The 19,880-nt window shown below is 46.7% G+C and overlaps 1 protein-coding gene across 1 annotated transcript; it reads right to left on the reverse strand.

Annotated features, from left to right (window-relative positions):
- Positions 1–6,454: 6,454 nt before the first annotated feature.
- LOC106538681 (uncharacterized) lies at positions 6,455–12,822 on the reverse strand. The gene is given in 5 exon segments (XM_087711239.1): positions 6,455–7,896; positions 7,899–9,565; positions 10,203–10,329; positions 11,158–11,271; positions 12,306–12,822. Coding segments are annotated over 5 exon segments (2,337 nt in total). The 5' UTR covers positions 12,621–12,822; the 3' UTR covers positions 6,455–7,782.
- Positions 12,823–19,880: the final 7,058 nt, after the last annotated feature.

The raw sequence follows: 19,880 nt of genomic DNA on the forward strand, positions 1-19,880 counted from the left end.
CAGGTAGAGTTCTCACTACTTTATGCAATTTAGTGCAGGTAACTTCCCCATTTACCTCCCAATGAAAACACCTTTCCCAATGATTGGAACGCAGAGCATTGAGGGTCCTTACCCAGAGCAGCCACATTCCTAGAAACCTCCAGCATGACTTCCCTGCACAAGGCCAGAATCCAGCAGTGCCCAATCTTCCTCTGTGAAGTCCACAGCCATCTCCTCAAAGGGAGCAGAATCCTATAAAAAAATCAAAAATCTTCCCCAGCAGACAATCCTGTTATGTTTTCATTCTTACTTCCTCCAAGGCTGCCGCCTTCGGTCATGGCGGAACCTCCCCCGCCCACTCCGTTTTCCCGGTTTCAGTGTGGGAGGAGAAGCAGAGGTTCCACTCCCTCAGGCCTTCTGAGGCTGAGAAGGGAGGCTGCAAGCACTCCCGCCAAAATTTCGCGTGCCCTGCCGGCCTTCTGAGACGCTCGGCCAGAGAGTGCTGCTCCCTAGAGAGGCAAAACTCTATAGCCCCTTCATGTATAGATTTTGGATGGAGCATTTCTTAGGCAATTACAGCCTTGCCTGTCTTCTGAGCACGCCCTCATCCACGATAACGCTAAAGAGTCGACTAGGTTTTGGATATGGCAAAGCTTTTATTCGGGGAGTGAGAGGAGATACTAGAGGGTGGCGGACGGCTACTGGGTCAGATTAACATTAAGAGATGTTAAGGTGGGTGAAGATTGAGCGGGACTAAAATGAGCAAAGCGCCTTTATTGATGAAACCTGATTTAATTGTTGCTTTTTGCTATTTCTCCCCCCCCCCCGCCCCAAAACCTTCCTGTAAATGGGGACCTGTTCTTGGGAACCGATGGAAAAAGCTGGAATGGGGAGGAACTGATGGATTGCGCTGCAAGTGTGAGAAAAGGAAAGAGCCAGAGGGCAGCTGCCCAGCCAGTAAATTTATTTTTAAATTGATAAACAATAAATGCTCTGGGGATTCATTCAGGCCAGTTTGTTTATCCTCTCTCTGGTCTGTTAAAACCCCCTTTTTCTACAGAGTACAATGTGCCCTATACATAGGGTGACCAGACGTCCCGCATTTGGCAGGACAGGCACGATTTTTCATCGTTTTTCCTGCGTCCCGCCCGCTTCTCAAAAAACCCCGCTTTATTTCGGCGCTCGCTGGCTCCCCGGCCCATCATCAGCTGCCGCTAGCTCGCTCGTTCCGTTCCCCAATCTATTCTATCTACACTAAAAATCTAAGCCAGCCCAGCCTGCCGCTCACTGATTGGCCTGGACTCCAGCCAATCAGTGAGCTGGCTGGGATGGAAAACTTTAAGCACGCATGAGGGTGCTTAAAATTTTCCATCCCAGCCAGCTCACTGATTGGCTGGAGTCCGCTTAAGCACGCCACGCGAGTCGTGACTCTCACGAGTCTCCATTTCATTTCGCCTTTGCTGTTTGTTTTTGCTGCACTGCCCTGGTGAGTAACTCCGGTGCCGGTGGGAATCGGGAGGCTTCGCCGCTTCGGGTGGGCGGCGGCGGCCTTTAGCAAGGGAAGGGAAGGCCTTCCCTTGCGAGCTACTCATGAGAGGAACTGGGGGGGGGAACCGGGCAACCTGAGAGAGGGGAAGAAGATCGTCCCTCCCCGCAACTCCCCGGATTTTGGAAGCTGGGTGTGTGTGGAAGGCGGGGTTTTTGAGGAAAGCACTTGGCCGTCCCTGTTAGCCGCAGCCCCAGACAGAGGAGCGAAGCCTGAGCTTTCATTGCCGTTCCCGCCAGTCGCAGCGGGGAAGCCGGCATTGGTGACTCCGAGGTGCGCTAACTGAAATGCGGTCTTCCTTCAGTCTCTGCTTGGAGCCTCTGGGATGATCGTTGGTGGGTGGGGGAAGCGAGGGCGCAACTGAGCCGGGGAGGCAGAGATGAGAAGTGAGGGCTAAAATGCAAAGCGCGCCGAAGAGAGCAAGCGAAGCATCCCCAAAGCGAAGGACGGGCGGGAAGCACTTGACCAGCATGTGAGAAGGCAGGCTGGAAGTGGCCGCGGAAGGGAAAAGAGGCAGCCACGTGTATCGGTTCTCCTTGCGGTAGATAAGGGAGGTTCGTAGCAAGGGTCCGCTGGCAGGTAGGCTTGGGCGGGGCGAAGGCCTCAGTCGGGGGAGCGAGAATGGGCAGGGAGGAAACGGAGCCAAGCCCGGGGAAAGCAGCGAGACTAGCCGCGAGGAAGCCACAGTGCCTGCCCTCCAGCTCAATGGATACCTGGCCGGTAAACTCATGGTATGGGCGAGGGTTGGCCGGCTGGGGGTTGGGGTGTGGGTGGCTGCTGCCGAGGCCTCCAGCCTTGCAATCCTGGGCGGGGAAGGTGAAGGTTAGCTCCGGAGCTGCGGAAGACCATTGCACCGGGAGGCCTCCGCCCCGGGGATCCCCCGCTCCACCCATTCGGATTAGCCCCAAACCCAAAGGAGCCTGGGTGCAGGGGTGCAGGCCAGGGAAGACGGGGTTTGGGGGCTCGGAGGAGGAAGGGGTGATCTCCCCCTCCATTCATCTGTCCCGCTGCAGAGCTCCTCCCGGGGGAGGGGGAGGCGGTGAGTGTGCTGATCCCCGTTTGCAAGGGAAGCGCCGCCGCCCACCCGAAGCCTCCCGATTCCCACCACCGGAGTTACTCACTCACGTGAAGCTGCCCGCCCTTCCCTTTTTCTTTAAACGAGCTTCAGTTTCCGAGGGGGGAAAAAAGCTTTATGTGCCAGGATTATTGAGTTCCTCATCAATTGAGATCCGCCCACAATCAGGGGCAACTGAGGCACCTGCAAAGGCATCACATCGCCACCACCCATGTTCACGAGGCGCCAGGCATCGCAGGGCACAGAGGAACTCAGCAGACAGACGGGAGATGGGGGGGGGAGGAAGAGATCCCGTCCAGGGTAAAAAGAGGGAAAAGCGGAGAGCCTACCCTGGACGGGATCTCTTTTTTCCCCGGTGCCTTCCCCAGGCTCGGCCATCTCTGTTTCCTCCCCAATTCTCGCTCCCCCGACCTGAGGCCTTCGCCCCGCCCAAGGCTACCAGCCGGCGGACCCTTGCTACAAACCTCCCTTATCTACCGCAAGGAGAACCGATACCCGTGGCCGCCTCTTTTCCCTTCCGCAGCCACTTCCAGCCTGCCTTCTCACATACTGGCCAAGCGCTTCCCACCCGTCCTTCGCTTTGGGGATGCTTCGCTTGCTCTCTTCGGCGCGCTTTGCATTTAGCCCTCACTTCTCATCTCTGCCTCCCCGGCTCAGTTGTGCCCTCGCTTCCCCCACCCGCCAACGATCATCCCAGAGGCTCCAAGCAGAGACTGAAGGAAGACCGCATTTCAGTTAGCGCACCTCGGAGTCACCGAAAACTCGATGCCGGCTTCCCCGTGTTTTGTTTGTAGCGAAGAATAAACTGACAGTTGGTCGGAGGGAAGGTGGGGGTGGAGGCTGAGTGTCCAAGGAAGCCAACCCAAACGGGCATCGCAGGGCGCAGAGGAACCCATCAGACAGACGGGAGACCGGGGGGGTGGGGGAGGAAGAGATCCTGTCCAGGGTAGGCTCTCCGCTTTTCCCTCTTTTTACCCTGGATGGGATCTCTTCCTTCCCCCCTCCCCCGGTCTCCCATCTGTCTGCTGGGTTCCTCTGCGCCCCCCAACTGGCAACGATCAATTCCAGACCCTCTAACTGGTAAATAGACCTGAGGCCATAAGTGGAATTGGGGTCCATGGGGTCCGTGCAGGGAGGAGAAGAGAGATTCCTCCCAGCACAAACTCCACTGACTAAAGCGCTTTCACGTGCAGGGAGGAATCTCCTGTCCTCCCAGCTCCCTTTCGCCCGCAGCAGAGATCAGGCGGGCCAGAGGAAGCACTTCATTCAGTGGATGCGTGTAGGGAGGAGGGGATATATTAGTCCCTGCGCGTAGCCCACTGATTAAAATACTTGCTTTTGCTCGCCCGAGCTCTGATGCCGGCAAAAGAAAAGTCCTTTCCTTCACCTGAATCCCGCCCGAGCTCTGATGCAGGCACCGTGGGGTCCATGCAGGGAGGAGAAGAGAGATTCCTCCCAGCACACACTCCACTGACTAAAGCGCTTTCACGTGCAGGAAGAATAAACTGACAGTTGGTCGGAGGGAAGGTGGGGGTGGGGGTGGTAGCTGAGTGTCCAAGGAAGCCAACCCAGACGGGCATCGCAGGGCGCAGAGGAATCCAGCAGACAGACGGGAGACTGGGGGGGAGAGGGAGGAAGAGATCCCGTCCAGGGTAGGCTCTCCGCTTTTCCCTCTTTTTACCCTGGACGGGATCTCTTCCTTCCCCCCTCCCCAAGTCTCCCGTCTGTCTGCTGGCTTCCTCTGTGCCCTGCAATGCCCGGCGCCTCGTGAACATGGGTAGCGGCGATGTGACACCTTTGCATCCGTATTGAGGTTGGCGTGTTTCCGGTGGTGCTCTGGGAGGAGGGGGAATGATGGAGGGGAGGACGGCGGCGCGGCGGCCGGTGCCTAGAGCGGAGCCAAAAGAGGTCCGTGACGGTGGCTCGGAGCCGAACGGGAAGAAAAGGCGCTGCAGGCCTGGGGAGTGGGGGAGCGGGAGGAGCGCTGGTGGTTTGTTTTTGGGGTGGGGGGGCGTGACGGGGAAGGGGGTGACTGCGCGGAGAGGCTGAGGCGGACCGTGCAAGCTCCCTTTCCCAGCGCACGCCCCTTTCAGCACCGTCCCCACCGACTGCCAGGCGTATTCGCCTCTGAGCCTCTCCGTTTTGTTCCGAGAACGGGCTGCTCGGTGAGAGGAAAGGGAGCTCCCTGGGAAGCGAGAGCAGCGAAGAGGTGATGCAGTCGCAGAATTCCCCGACACTCGCTCTTTTTTTAACCCAGCCTACCTCGTAGGGTTGTCGTTACGGGGCTAGACTAGGAAAGGCAGCCTCTCTCCCGTTTTCGAGAAAAAGTAAGGATGTCCATCTGGTAGAACAACCACCTGTGCAATTGGTGGCGATCCGCGAACGTTCAAGCCATGTAATGCGTGGGAAGGCATAGAATAAAGTTAGCATACTTGAAATGAAATAGGCTTTGGTTATGTTTAGGTTGCATTAGCTAAAATGTGCCAATACCATCCTTGTTGGTAAGAATTGTTGTCATGTTAGAAGAATGACTAAGGCTGACAGCCTAATCTACTCTGTGTTAAATAAATAAAATGAATGGAAGCAAATGAAAGAATACAGAAAAGGTTGGTGAGGCATTTAGTGGCCTATGGATGAGAATGGTGGCTGTTTAGTAAGAAAATCTGTTTGGAATGTGCATATATATTCATATGTGGCCATAGCAAAATAATAAATAGAAATAAAAAAGCATGAGTGATTTTTATGAAAGTGAGAGGATTAGTGAAGGCTAGGTGCAGCAAGGATCCCACTATCTTACTATTTTATTTTTCTTTATGTACACTGAGAGCATATTCACCAAAGACAAATTCCTTATGTCCAATCACACTTGGCTAATAAACTATTCTATTTTACTCTACTCTATTCATTTCTATTTCAATTCTAACAAGTTTAGCTTCTCTCTCTTGAAAATGTAAGCTAGCATAAGGCATTATAATGCAAGCTAGCCTTAACTTTCAAACAGTTCATTTAGTGACCAAAGTTACAATGGCATTGAAAAAAGTGTCTGATGACCATTTTCACACTTAGCGACTGTTGCAGCATCCTCATGGTCACGTGATCAAAATTTTGATGTTTGGCAACAGATTCGTATTTATGATGGTTTCAGTGTCCTGGGGTCATGTTTGACAAAATATAAATTTTTTAATCAAGCCCCCCCCCCCCCGGGTCAATGGTGCCCCTCTTTACCAATCTGAAAATCTGGTCACCTTACTTATACATGTTTCTGTTTTATATGTATTTGTGTTCTGTTGAAGTCTTGACTTTTTGTTCAGTTTTTCTGCTTGATCCTTCCTTGCAGGTTGAATCTTGAAGTTGATCTGATTTCAAGGGGTGGCAATACTTTAAAAAAACCTCGGAATTTACCTCCTGAAGTGGGTTTATCCCACTAGGTGGAATGAAATATGGACCCATGAAAACTGGGTTAGATAATGTCAGGGAATTGTGCAGCTGTCCAAATGAACTCATAGATGCTGACATACTGTAGTTTTATATAAACAAACATATTCTACATCAATATATACAACAGGCTAGAAGATAGTCAGGCAGAGGAGCATCACCAGATAAATTGCAGAGCACAGGGGATACACAGAAGAAAAAGGGGGAGGGAAACTCCCCCCCTCAACACCCACAGCAACCATTCATGTGCAGATTTTCTCACACAGGAGCCAGCACTCTTCAATCAATCCACCAACCAACCAACCACAACTGCATGTTCTGGCTTATTGAACAACCCCATTGCTCCAGCTACTAAATTTAAATAGCTTAACAGTGAAAAAAGAATACATGGAAAGAGACTGCATGGAAATTACAACTAATAAAAGTCCTCCCACCATTTTTATTATACAAAATACAAAGAAGGAAATTGGAAATTAAGGGGGGGAAGGGAGTGGGGGAAAGTGGGGTGTGATATACAAGGAAAAAACGAAAGAAAAAAGGAGGCATTGATTTCCAATTCTTCTTAACACAGCACAGGATCAACACATCCCAAGCTCAACTTGCTTTTACACATTAATATATATAATATATATATAGCCATTCCTATAAAACTTCCTAATCAACAAAACCAAGGTCAAAGTTTCATATTTTCTCCTCACCAGCACAAATTCCAGAAGTGATATCCAAATAAGAACTTTGAATAAAATAATTTAACCATTCCTATTTAATTTTCCTTGCTATGGAAATGTGTATTTTCTATTGGTCCCTAGTAATCTTTGTGAACTGTCACCATTTTTTAAGAAAATTTATTGCTTTCTTTCAAATTCTTTGACCTTACTGGAAAAAAAGGGGGGACCCCTTTATTAGTAAGTTTCTTAATAAGGTTCCAAGACTATAAAATGAGTTTCCTCCACAAAATGTGTAGGGAGGTTCAAGTGGTGAGAAATAATTGCTTTGGTAACTGCTCAAAAACATGGTGCCTTTCTGAGGCTGAACTCACTCCTCTAACAAGGAGAAATGGCAAGATTTCTTTAGCTAAACCTTAAGAGGAATGAAAAGAAAATGAGCATGTGTTTTGCAAATTAAAACAACTGCAGATTGAACTGTTTTCTCAATTTGATATATGTATTCCATTTCTGTTTCATATAGAGCAGGGATGAGGAATCAGGACTTTTCCCCTTTGCTAAACTGAGCAGAGGCAGGGCCAGCACGTGAGGCATCTAGGTAGCAGGCTTAACACCTGATATAGAGACTTTAGGTAAATTAAGAGAGAAGTCAAGGAAGCCATTAGTCCTCCAATTGGAAAAGATAGTAAGATGGTAATGGGCAACAGGGAGGAAACTGAAGGGCTTAATTCCTATTTTGCATCCCTCTTTCCACAGGGAGAAGAAAAATGCAGGTTAAACTAGGAAAAGGAACACCTCGCTGTTCTGAATGAATTCCAGTATTTGGGACCAGAAAAGTTGCTCTGAAGCACCTTCCATGTATTTCTATGGGTTCTTCTATGGACATTCTTTTATGAGAATTATGGTGTCCTTCCAGAGTAAAGCTATTTACACACTGCCTGCATTTACATGATTTCTCCTGTGTGGATCCTCTAACGTTGAGTTAGGTATGGGTTTCTACTACTCAAAGTTACACTTTGTCCATTTAGAAGGCTTTCTCCTTGCAGAGATCCTTTAATGATGAGTAAGATGTTCTTTCCCAGTTAAATTATTTCCACATTCCATGCACTATGGATTTTCCTGTGCATTCTTTCATGAGTAAATGTCATGTTAAAGTTTTCTACACACTGCACACATTTATATGGTTTCTTCCCCTTTTATGAATCCTTTTATGCGAATTAAGTGGTCCTCTTTGAGTAAAGTCTTTTCCACACTCTGTGCATTTATATGGTTTCTCCCCTGTATGGATTCTCTCATGATTAATAAGACCACTTTTCTGAGTAAATTGCTTTCCGCACTCCATGCACCTGTATGGTCTCTCCCCAGTATGGATTCTTTCATGACGAATAAGATCTCTGTTCCAGTTAAAGCTTTTTCCACACTCCAAGCATTTATATGGTCTTTCCCCTGTGTGGGTCCTTTTATGAGAATAAAGATGTCCTGACCTAGCAAACATCTTTCCACACTCTGTGCATTTATATGGTTTCTCCCCTGTGTGAATTCTTTCATGACCAGTAAGACATCCTTTCCGAACAAAAGTCTTTCCACACTCTAAGCATTTATATGGTCTCTCCCCTGTGTGGATCCTTTTATGAGTATTAAGATGTCCTTTCCAAGCAAAGCTTTTTCCACACTCCATGCATTTATATGGTCTCTCCCCAGTGTGGATCCTCTTATGATAAATAAATTCTGCATTCCGACAAAAGCTTTTTCCACACTCCATGCATTTATACGGTCTTTCCCCTGTGTGAATTCTTTGATGGATAGTAAGGCGCCACTTGTCAATAAAGCTCTTTCCACACTCCATGCATTTATACGGTTTGTCTGCTATATGGATCATCTGATGTCGATTAAGGTCACCACTGTCAAAAAAGCTCTTTCCACATTCCAGGCATTTATATGGTTTCTTCCCTGTGTGGATCCTTTTATGAGCATTAAGATATGCTGTTTGAGCAAAACTTTTTCCACACACACTGCATTTATATGGTTTCTCCCCAGTGTGGGTTCTTTCATGAAGAATTAGACCTCTGCTCCAATTAAAGCTTTTTCCACACTCCAAGCATTTAAATAATCTCTCTCCTATGTGGATCCTTTTATGAGCATTAAGTTGTGCTCTTTGAGCAAAGGTTTTTCCACACTCTGTGCATTTATATGGTTTCTCCCCTGTATGGATTCTTTTATGATATATGAGATGACCTTTCTGTGTAAACTGTTTTGCACAGTCCATGCAGTTGTATGGTCTCTCCCCAGTGTGGATCCTTTCATGAACAATAAGATGTCTTTTCTGAGTAAAGTGTTTTCCACACTCTATGCATTTATATGGTCTCTCACCAGTGTGGATCTGCTTATGACGAATAAGTTCGGAGTTCCAATGAAAGCTTTTTCCACATTCCATGCATTTATACAATTTTTCCCCTGTGTGGATCCTTTGATGTAAAGTAAGGTGACAATTGTCAATACACTTCTTTCCATACTCCATGCATTTATATGGTCTCTCTCCTATATGGATTTTTTTATTACAAATAACATCTGCTTTCTGACAAAAGCTTTTTCCATATTCTGGACATTTATATGGCCTCTCACTTGTGTGGATCCTCCAATGGCTATGATTACTTTTGGTACTGAAGCTCTTCCCACACTGCATGCATAGTTTCATTTTTTTGCTTAGACGGAAATCCCTCTCATATTTTGTAAAAGTATGTGGTTTGTATTTTCTATTCAGTATTTTAGATAAAGTAAAAGAGAAGGAATGATCCTTTGCAGACACTGCTCTTTGCAATGTCAGTAACCTCGGCTGTTTTTCTTTCTCATTCACCATGCCATCACCTGCTTGGAAAAAAGAACAAATAGAAATTCTCATTAGAATTTACAATGATGGCAAAGGGGGAGGGGTTTTCTCCCTGAATAAAAAGTAAAAAATATACCCATCTTATCATCTTGGCACTAGCTATGCATCAAACTAGGATATGTTGGATGCAAATTGTTATCCAGGTGATTGTAATGGTATCCAAGGCACTTTACAGCCCTCAACCAGATTAAGATTTTGCTGTTGGTATGTCAATCTAACATGGGGTTGTCATGGAGTATTGAGAGACTTTCCCAAAGCCATGGTGAGCATTTCTGCCACAGTCTTGTGTTGTAGAAGAGTGTCTATGGCGACAGCCTTGGATAAAACTACTCATGAAGTGCCACTGTTGGTTTGTGTTCTATAGAGATGCGAGCCCTGGCCACTGAAGCGAATCAAAGAAACATGAATGAAGCTCTTTGCGGCCATGGTTCCTCCACTGGATATTAGCTACACAGTAAACATTCTGACCCCGATTTTCCCGAGATTAGGAAAGGTTAGAAAGGTGATGCTAGGTAGGGGTCAGGTAAGTAATTGAATGCAGGTATTTTCTATGTTTACCTCCCACTTAAAACACCTTTCCCAATGAATGGAACTCAGAGCAAACAGGATCCTTACACAGAACAGCCATATTCCTGAAAAGCTCCAGCATGACTTCCCTGCACAAAGCCTTCTGGTCAGAATCCAGCAGTGCCCACTCTTCTTCTGTAAAGTCCACAGCCACATCCTCAAAAGGATCAGAGTCCTAGAAAGAAAAATAAGATCTTCTCCAGCAGGCAATCCTTTCTTATGGTTTTTTCCCCTTACTTCCAAGAGAAAACAGAACTTTACAAGAGACCTGTTGGACATTTCCAATAAGACAGGCATAGGTTCTACAGGTCCACATACGGCTGTGAAGCCTGTTGTAAAGGCAGAAAACATGGCTTAGATGCATCCAAGTTGCAGTATGCCAGCACGTATCTCTCTCTCTCTCTCTCTCTCTCTCTCACACACACACACACACACACACACTCCTGGAATAACTCACCCAGAAACTTTTGGAGAGAGGAATCTCCTGGTCTTATCTCCCTGGCTCAGCAAAATAACATTTAGAAATCAGAATAAACTTACTAGGAATTTCTTATGTGGGCTATTTCAAAATGTTGGAAACGAGTCTGGAAATCTCAGATCATTAGACCAACAGTCTTATTGTTACAACCAGTTAGCGCTGACTTAGGGGTATTTACACAGACAACCTTCATATGAGTCTCTTTTTAAGCAGATATGTTGGCCTACGACTAGTACATTTTTTTTTACAATTGCTATTGTTTCACTTAATGGCCTTTGTTTTTTAAACTTCTTGTCCAAAGTCTTTTGAAAAATATTCCAACATATCAATTGCATTTTTTAATACAAGACTCTTCTGAATTGTCCTTCCTGTGCATCCACAGAACAGTTCTGAAGGTTGAAACAGTGAGATTCAACCCGAATCATTCTATGGGGAGACCAGGTTCAAATGCACAGACTCAGCATTTAGTTTTTGAAGTAGCTCATAAACAAAAGTTTAAACTTCTCACAAGAAATCTACACTTACCTGACAAGTTGTTCCTACTTGGATCCTTGAGAAAACAACCTCTTTAGAAAGACTGGATGGATCCCCTCTTCCCTGAAGCTCTGCTGAGATCTCACCCACAAATGGCTCCTGCAACTGAATGAACAGCCTGGTTTATCATCCACTTTGAGATGGTGAATCCACCTTCCCTTACATTTACCCTGTCTACTTATACTTCCCCAACTTGTCAAAGTGAGAGAACTTGGGAACTCCTGTTCTGTTGGTGGCTATTTTTTGATAAATGCCAGCCACTTTTGTGAAACCCTCCATTGTTTCTTTGTTTTTTTATTCCAATCAGGAGGTGTGTCTTCACTTCCTCCTCTTCACTTTTTTTGAGGGATAGGATCATTCTCCCCTTCCATTTTATGGAGGCTTCTCTGTGCCTCTTGTTGTGCAGGACCACAGCAGCCTGGCAGTTCAGGCAAAGACTTTGGAATGAACACAGGGATGCTTTTGGAAGTAAAGTGTACTCCTTGAAAACATGATCGTCATAAAAGGTAATTTCAATACTTCATTCTTTCCCACTTAAAATTCCCAATCAGATTTCAGTTACAAATCTTTTAAGATAATTTTGAATATATAGAAAGGAAGAGCTGAACCAGAGCATTTCTATTGGAATGTGTGGGAAGCAAATCCGTCCACTCTTCACACATTCTGCCTTCTGCAATTCAAAACCACAAATCAGAATAGGTTCTAATCTACATAAAGATCAAACAGCAATGGGAAACAACAAATGTAATAGTGTGCAACATTCCTCCTAATCTGAGGATAACCTGAGGTATCTTTTATCCTGAAATCTGTTTGGTGAAATAAGTAAATGGGCCTTTCTTCCAAGATTATAACTTTCAGTGAAAAAGCAGGGTGCCTCAACTGCAGCCATTTCTGTCATGATGCCTAACCAGATGTTTGCCCTAATCTCTCAATGTCCATGATTTCCTACAAAGTTTGCTACATATGTCAGCATCCCACAGAATTTTTACCACTGTGAAACTGAAGCATTTGCCTCAAGATGGAATGAGTTGCAAAATATTAGGAATTGCTGAAAATCTTCCGATGATGACTTCTTCATGGCTGCGATTTCTTACAAAGGCTGCGAAATACATCAGCGTCCCAGGGTATACTTGTCTCACCTGCCACCCCTTTCCGGGCTCCGGGGCGGCTGCGGGGCCGAGGAGGCAACCTTCGGCCAGGGCCACCGCCTGGGCGCAGTTCTCCGCCCCGCACTCCCTCAGCCAGCCCGCCAGCTCCGGGGGCAGCAGGGCCAGCAGCTGCTCCAGCACCACCAGGTCCAGCATCTCGGCTTTGCTGCTCCGCTCGGGCCGCAGCCACCCCCGGCACAGCCGGTGCAGGCGGCTGCAAAGCGCCCGCGGCCCCTCGGGGAGGCTGCTTAGGTCGCCGCTTCCCCCGCCGCTCCCCGCCTGAAGAGGAGACCACCCAGCCTCCATTCGGTCTCCGGCTTCAGCGCAGCCCTGACGGGGTAAAACTCCCTCCGAGGCCGCCGCCTTAAGTCACGGCGGATCCTCCCACGCCCACTCGCCCCGCCCCTTTCCTGGTTTCACGGGGTGGAGGGAAAGGGCGGGGTCTCCGCTCCCTCAGGGCTTCTGAGGCGAAAAGCAACTGCAACTCGGTCCCGCCAAAACCTCCCGCGCTCGCCAGGCTTTCCACAGACTCGGTGAGATATGATTGCTTCCTAGAGAGGCACAAGACTATGATCCCTCGTCCTTTATTGCTCTTGAGTAGAGCGTCTCATATGGCAACGACCGCCTCTCCTCCCCTCCGTTTAACATCCGGGCCTGGGAAAGGACTTCTGCGCATGCGCTACTCTTTGTCGCCGCTCAAAAGTCGGCGGAAGTCATGTGGTGGCAGAGTATTTGGGTGAGGGATTCTGAGAGTTGAAGTCTACAGGACTTAAAGTCGCCAAGGTTGAGAAACATTGGTATACAACATTCCTCCTAATTTGATCATAACCTGTCTTTTATCCTGAGATCTCATTGCCAAAGTAAGAAAATTGGCCTTTCATCCAAGATTTGTTCAGTGAACAAATGCTAAATCGCATCTCAGGAAAGTTCCTGAACTGCAGCCATTTCTGCCCTGGTGGCTAACCAGATTCTTGCGCTTATAGCAACTAATTATAGTTATGCTGAAACTGAGCAATGTGGATAACTATATTCAAGCTATGATTTGGTAAAGTATTTTATTGAATACCATTTCTTTCCAAAGCGATGGTGCTTGCGGGAGCCAAAAACCTTGAAGAGGAAGAAAAAGGATACTCCAGCTTTTCACTCCCTAAGAGGTTTTCCAATAACAACTCAATTGGATTGCTCATTTTCACACAAAGGCACTGGCTGCAGATGCAGACAGAGTCGTGGGTCGGGATGGCAGGTGATCTGGATGCACTGCGCAGGCTGTGGGAAAGCCAAGTTGGTCTGCTGGATCAGACGGTTGGCCACAGGAGGCTCGTCTTCACGTGGTGGCACTGGGAGCAGACAGAGGTAGAGGCATGGTTGTAGGAAGACAGGGTATCCTGATGCTGTGTGGACCACAGGCAAGCCGAGAGGTGCGAAGTGTCCCATGGCCACCTGCCCACTCTGTCCCACCCACACTCTGCTTGCCTGTAGCCCACAAAGCTCATCAGGATGGCATGCCTTCATCCCCACACCTCTGCCTCCATCTGTTGCCAATGCCACCATGCAAAGATAAGCCTCCCAGGACTTCCCACTCCGACCCACTAGCTCTCAACTTTCCCTTAGCCCATGCGGCACGTCCGGATTGCATGCTTCCCCCTGCGCTTCCTCTGCCGTTTGCTGCTTGGACAGGCAATCATCTCAACTGTGCTGCGCAGGCTGTGCAGCCCCCAAGTGTGCTGGCCAAGTGTCCAATAGCTTACAACTGCTGTTGGACATTGGTCCCCGCGCACTCATTGCCTTTTGTCCATGTGCCTGGGGGATGGGATGCCCAGTCAGGCTAATCACCCTGTAATTGTTTCTATGAAAATAAGCCCTAATGCTTATTTTGGAGCTCCCAAAAATACATGCTTTGGGGGTTCCTTCATGCCAGTTCATTTGTCCTGTTATCTGTATATCTGTGATGACACTCAAGGAAGAATTCCCAAAGGTGCTTTTTCAAAAGGCAACTGGATTTTAATTTTGCTTGAAGATGTTTTGTTTCTCATCCAAGAAGCCTATTCAGTTCTCAGCTTCTTGGATGAGAAGCAAAATGTCTTCAAAAGCAAAAACAAACTCCAGTTGTGTATTGAAAAATCACCTTTGGGACAACCATGGCCAGGATTGGGGGTCCCAACCCCCCTGGGCCATGGCCTACTACTGGGAATTGGACTTTTTTTTTAGCTTTTCATCCAAGAAGTTTCTTCCGTTTTATTCTTGCCAAGATGGCAACATGGACTGCAGCCTTGGTGAAATGCTCTGTGATAGTTTTTCTGTTTTTTATCATTCTCTGTGACTCACTATGGATTTCATACTCAAGAGACCAACTACTATGCATCAAACAAACTTTGTTGGGCAGCTTTCTGTGACTTCACACTGCCCCCCATATCTTTACACATGCAGAAGCTTCTAGCACCGGAAGAAGCAACTTCCTTTGAACAATGGATAAACACAAAGAAATGGAGGAGATGCCAGAGGCGAAGAAGCGGTAAGAGAGCGGGAATTTTAAATTGGCTAAGGAAAAGTGGGATAAAAACTCCTCTCCCTTCACTATTTCTGACTAATTTACATTCACACGCTAAAATGATGGATGAAATACATCTTTTAAACAGATGCAAGTCTGATGTTTACAACACAGCAGCTCTCTCTCCTTCATAGAAACCTGGCTAAATGAATCAATTGATGATAGCAGCCTGGATATCCCAGGATTTCAGTTACAAAGAGCAGACAGAGCAAAAACATCTGGTAAAAAGAAAGGAGGAGGCTTATGTTTATATATTAACAGTCACTGGTCCCAAGATATAACTATACTAAAGAAATTCTGTGATGTGGACTTAGAGACATTAATTATCAATTGCAAACCATTCTATTCCCCATGTGAGTTTTCCTCATTTCTCTTAATTGCTGTGTATGTTCCCCCACAAGCTTGTGTAAATAATGCATTATGAACTCTAGCTGACCAGATTATGTGGGCTGAAATTAAATACCCAGATTCTCTTCCAATTATTTTAGGTTATTTTAACCAATGTAACTTAAGGGTTTGAGTTTCAGGATGTTACCCCCGGGGACGTGAACAAGGCCATGAGGGCTGTGAGTGCCTCCACCTATGTACTGGACCCGTGTCCCTCCTGGCTGGTTGCTAACAGCAGGGAGGTGACACGGGGCTGGATCCAAGCGGTTATTACCGCCTCACTTCGGGAGGGGCACTTCCCCGCCGCACTTAAAACGGCAGTGGTGAGACCCCTCCTGAAGAAACCATCTTTGGATCCAGCCGTACTTAACAATTACCGTCCAGTCTCCAACCTCCCCTTTATTGGGAAGGTTGTTGAGAAGGTGGTGGCCTACCAGCTTCAGCGGTCCTTGGAGGAAGCCGATTACCTTGACCCCTTCCAGTCCGGCTTCAGACCTGGTTACAGCACAGAAACCGCTTTGGTCGCATTGACCGATGATCTCTGGAGAGCCAGGGATGGAGGCCACGCCTCCATCTTGGTTCTTCTTGACCTCTCGGCGGCTTTCGATACCATCGACCATGGTATCCTTCTGCGACGACTGCGGGAGGTGGGGGTGGGAGGCACTGTTTTGCAGTGGTTCTCCTCCTACCTCTCGGACAGGTCGCAGTCGGTGCTGGTTGGGGGACAGAGATCGACCACGAGGCCCCTAACATATGGGGTGCCACAGGGGTCGGTCCTGTCCCCCGTACTATTTAACATGAAACTGCTGGGCGAGATCATTCGGAGGCATGGTATAAGATACCATCAATATGCGGACGATACGCAGCTGTATCTGTCCGCCCCGTGCCAACTCAATGAAGCGGTGGACATGATGAACCAGGGTCTTGAGGCCGTCAGGGACTGGATGAGGGCTAACAAGCTTGTACTCAACCCGGAAAAGACCGAGTGGCTGTTGTGTTTCCCTCCCAATAATTTGGTTAGTGTTCCATCGCTCAGGCTGGGGGGCCAAATTTTACACCCCTCAGACAGGGTTCGCAACTTGGGAGTCCTCCTGGATCCACAGCTGACCTTTGATTACCACCTGTCGGCTGTGACCAGGGGGGCATTTGCCCAGGTTCGCCTGGTGCGCCAGTTGCGACCCTACCTGAATCGGGAGGCTCTCACAACAGTCACTCGCGCCCTCGTGACCTCAAGGCTGGAGTACTGCAACGTGCTCTACATGGGGCTGCCCTTGAAGAGCATCCGGCGGCTTCAGCTAGTCCAGAATGCGGCCGCGCGAGTGATTGTGGGTGCACCTCGGTTCGCCCACATAACACCTATCCTCCGCGAGCTGCACTGGCTACCTGTTGATCTCCGTGTGCGCTTCAAGGTGCTTCTTACCACCTATAAAGCCCTTCATGGTAGTCGATCTGGGTACTTGGGAGACCGCCTCCTGCCAATTACCTCCTCGAGACCCATTAGATCTCACAGATTAGGCCTCCTCCGAGTGCCATCTGCCAGCCAGTGCCGGCTGGCCACTACACGGAGGAGAGCCTTTTCAGTAGCAGCTCCGACCCTTTGGAACGATCTCCCCGTGGAGATTCGTACCCTCACCACCCTTCAGACCTTCCGCGCAGCCCTCAAAAACTGGCTATCCCGTCAGGCCTGGGGGTAAAGATTTGATTCGCCCCCACCCGAATGCTGAATGAATGTTGTTTATTCTTTTAATTACGTGTTATGTTATATGTTACTGTATGTATTCCCCTCCCATATAAGTTGTTAGCCGCCCTGAGTCCCCTCAGGGAAAAGGGTGGCCTATAAATAAACTTATTCCTATTCCTATTCCTATTCCTAAGGAAAGAGCTACCAAAATATTTTCAGCATGTCAATTATCACACGAGGGGCAAGACTACTTTAGATCATTGCTATACAACAGAGCGTGGCTTAGTGGCTAAGACTTGAGTCCCAGCTTCTGCCAACCTAGCAGTTCAAAAGCATATAAAATGCAAGTATAAAAATAGGGACTACTTTTGTGGGAAAGTAACTGTTCTGTGCAGCTTCTTGATCAGAAAGGTCAGCAATTCGATGGTTCGAATCCCTAGTGCCGTGTAACAGAGTGAGCTCCCGTTACCTGTCCCAGGTTCTGCCAACCTAGCAGTTCGAAAGCATGTAAAAATGCAAGTAGAAAAATAGTAATCACCTTTGGTGGGAAGGTAACAGCATTCCGTGCATCTTTGGCATCTAATCATGTCAGCCACATGACCACAGAGACGTCTTCAGACAGTGCTGGCTCTTCAGCTTTGAAATGGAGATGAGCACTGCTCTCTAGAGTCAGGAACAACTAGCACATATGTGTAAAGGGAATCTTTACCTTTATACAACATTAAAAGATGCTTATCGGTCTTTACCAATAGCAGCTGTGGGACACTCTGATCATTGCATGATTCACCTTGCATCTGCTTACAGACAAAGACTTAAAGTCATGAAACCAACAATTAAATCAGTGAGAATGACTGAGGAGGCAAAGCTAAACTTACAGGCTTGCCTTGGCTGCACTGGCTGGAATGTTTTCAAAGATACCTCTGTAGACATGGATGAACTTACAGATACTGTAACATCACGTCAGTTTTTGTGAAGACCTATGTGTGCCAACCAGAAACCTGCGAATATACAGTAACAATAAACCTTGGTTCACAGCTAAACTTTCAAGCAGCTACGTCATACCAAAGAAGACGTCTGCAAAGGCAATAGAATGCTGTACAATCAGGCCAGAAACGTATTAACAAGGGAGATCAGAGCAGCAAAAAGAAGCTACTCTGAAAAGCTGAGGAATCAGTTCTCAACAAATGAACCAGCAAACATGTGGAAAACTCTTAAAAATATCACCCATTATGGCAAACCTCCTTCTCATGGTGAAGGAAATCAACAACTGACAGATGATCTGAATGTGTTTTACTGTAGGTTTGAGAGAAAACTACTGCCCATCTCCATGATCCCCATCTTAGACACATCTATAACAGCCAAGTCTCCTACAACTGACCTCATCCCATTAGGTCCATCACCTTTGGTTATTACAGAAAATGAGGTGCAAGGTCTATTTCACAGACAAAAGCCAGAAAAAGCACCAGGCCCAGACAACTCCTTCTTGCTTAAAAGCTTGTGCTGACCATTTTTACCTGCATCTTTAATAAATCACTAGAGATGTGCTATGTTCCTTCTTCAAATGTTCTACTATCATCCCAGTGCTGAAGAAACCCCCTATCAAGAAACTAAATGACTTCAGACCAGTTGCTCTAATATCTGTAGTTATGAAAGCCTTTGAAAGGCTAATCCTGGCCCACCGGAAAACCATCACAAATCTGCTGTAAGATCCCTTGCAATTTGTCTACCAATAGATCGACAGACGATGCTGTTAATGACTGCACTACATCCTACAATATCTTGAATCACAAGAGACCTATGCAAGCGTCCTCTTTGTAGACTTCAGCTCAGCATTCAATATCATCATTCCAGATATTCTTCTAACTAAACTAAATCAGCTAGCAGTACCTGAAAACACTTGTAAATGGATCATAAGCTTCCTAACAGACAGGAAGCAGGAGGTGAAGCTAGGCAAAATTACATCAGATACCTGTACAATTAGCACAGGAGTCCCCCAAGGCTGACTGCATCTCAAAAGATCCCTCTATTAAAATACTGAAGTTTGCAGATATAACAGTGATTGGTCTCATTCGAGACAATGATGAATCTGCATACAGGTGGGAAGTTGAAGAACTAGCCTTGTGGTGCAACCAGAACAATCTTGAACTAAATACACTCAAAACTGTAGTAGATTTTAGGAGAAACCTGCCTATACTTCCACCTCTTACAATACTAGACAACACAGTATCAACAGTAGAGACCTTCCAGTTTCTATGTTCTATCATATCTCAAGTCTTAAAATGGACACCTAATATCAAAAATGTCATCAAAAAAGCACAACAAAGAATGTTATTTCTGCACCAATTAAGAAAGTTCAAACTGCCCAAAGAGCTGCCGATTCTGTTCTACAGAGGAATTATTGTCTGTCATCTGCACCTCCATAACTGTCTCTGCAACAAAACAAGACAGACATAGACTTCAACAGATAATTAGAACTGCAGAAAAAAATAATTGCCACTAGCCTACCTTCCATCGAGGACCTGTATCCCATCCGAGTCAAAAAGAGGGCTGTGAAAATATCTACAGACCCTCACATCCTAGACATAAATTGTTTCAACTTCTACCCTCAAAACAACGCTATAGGGTACTGCATACCAGAACAACTAGACACAAGGACAGTTTTTCCTCAAATACCATCACTCTGCTAAGCAACTAATTCCCAGAACACTGTCAAATTATCTAGTAGGACTGTATTACTTTTATTCTCTTCCTTCCTAGTACCTATCTCTTCCTCCTTATGACTATAACCATGTTTGTATCTTTAAAATTTATATTGTTTTATTTGTTTCCTAGTGTAATTTGATTATTAGTAACTTACAGGTGAAACTTGAAAAATTAGAATATCGTGCAAAAGTTCATTTATTTCAGTATTGCAACCTAAAAGGTGAAACACCTGAATAACACCTGAAAA

This window comes from Thamnophis sirtalis, unplaced genomic scaffold, assembly GCF_051295495.1.
Source record: "Thamnophis sirtalis isolate CommonGarterSnake01/CBP01778 unplaced genomic scaffold, rThaSir2_p1.2 scaffold_3, whole genome shotgun sequence".
In the NCBI taxonomy this organism is placed as follows: domain Eukaryota; kingdom Metazoa; phylum Chordata; class Lepidosauria; order Squamata; family Natricidae; genus Thamnophis; species Thamnophis sirtalis.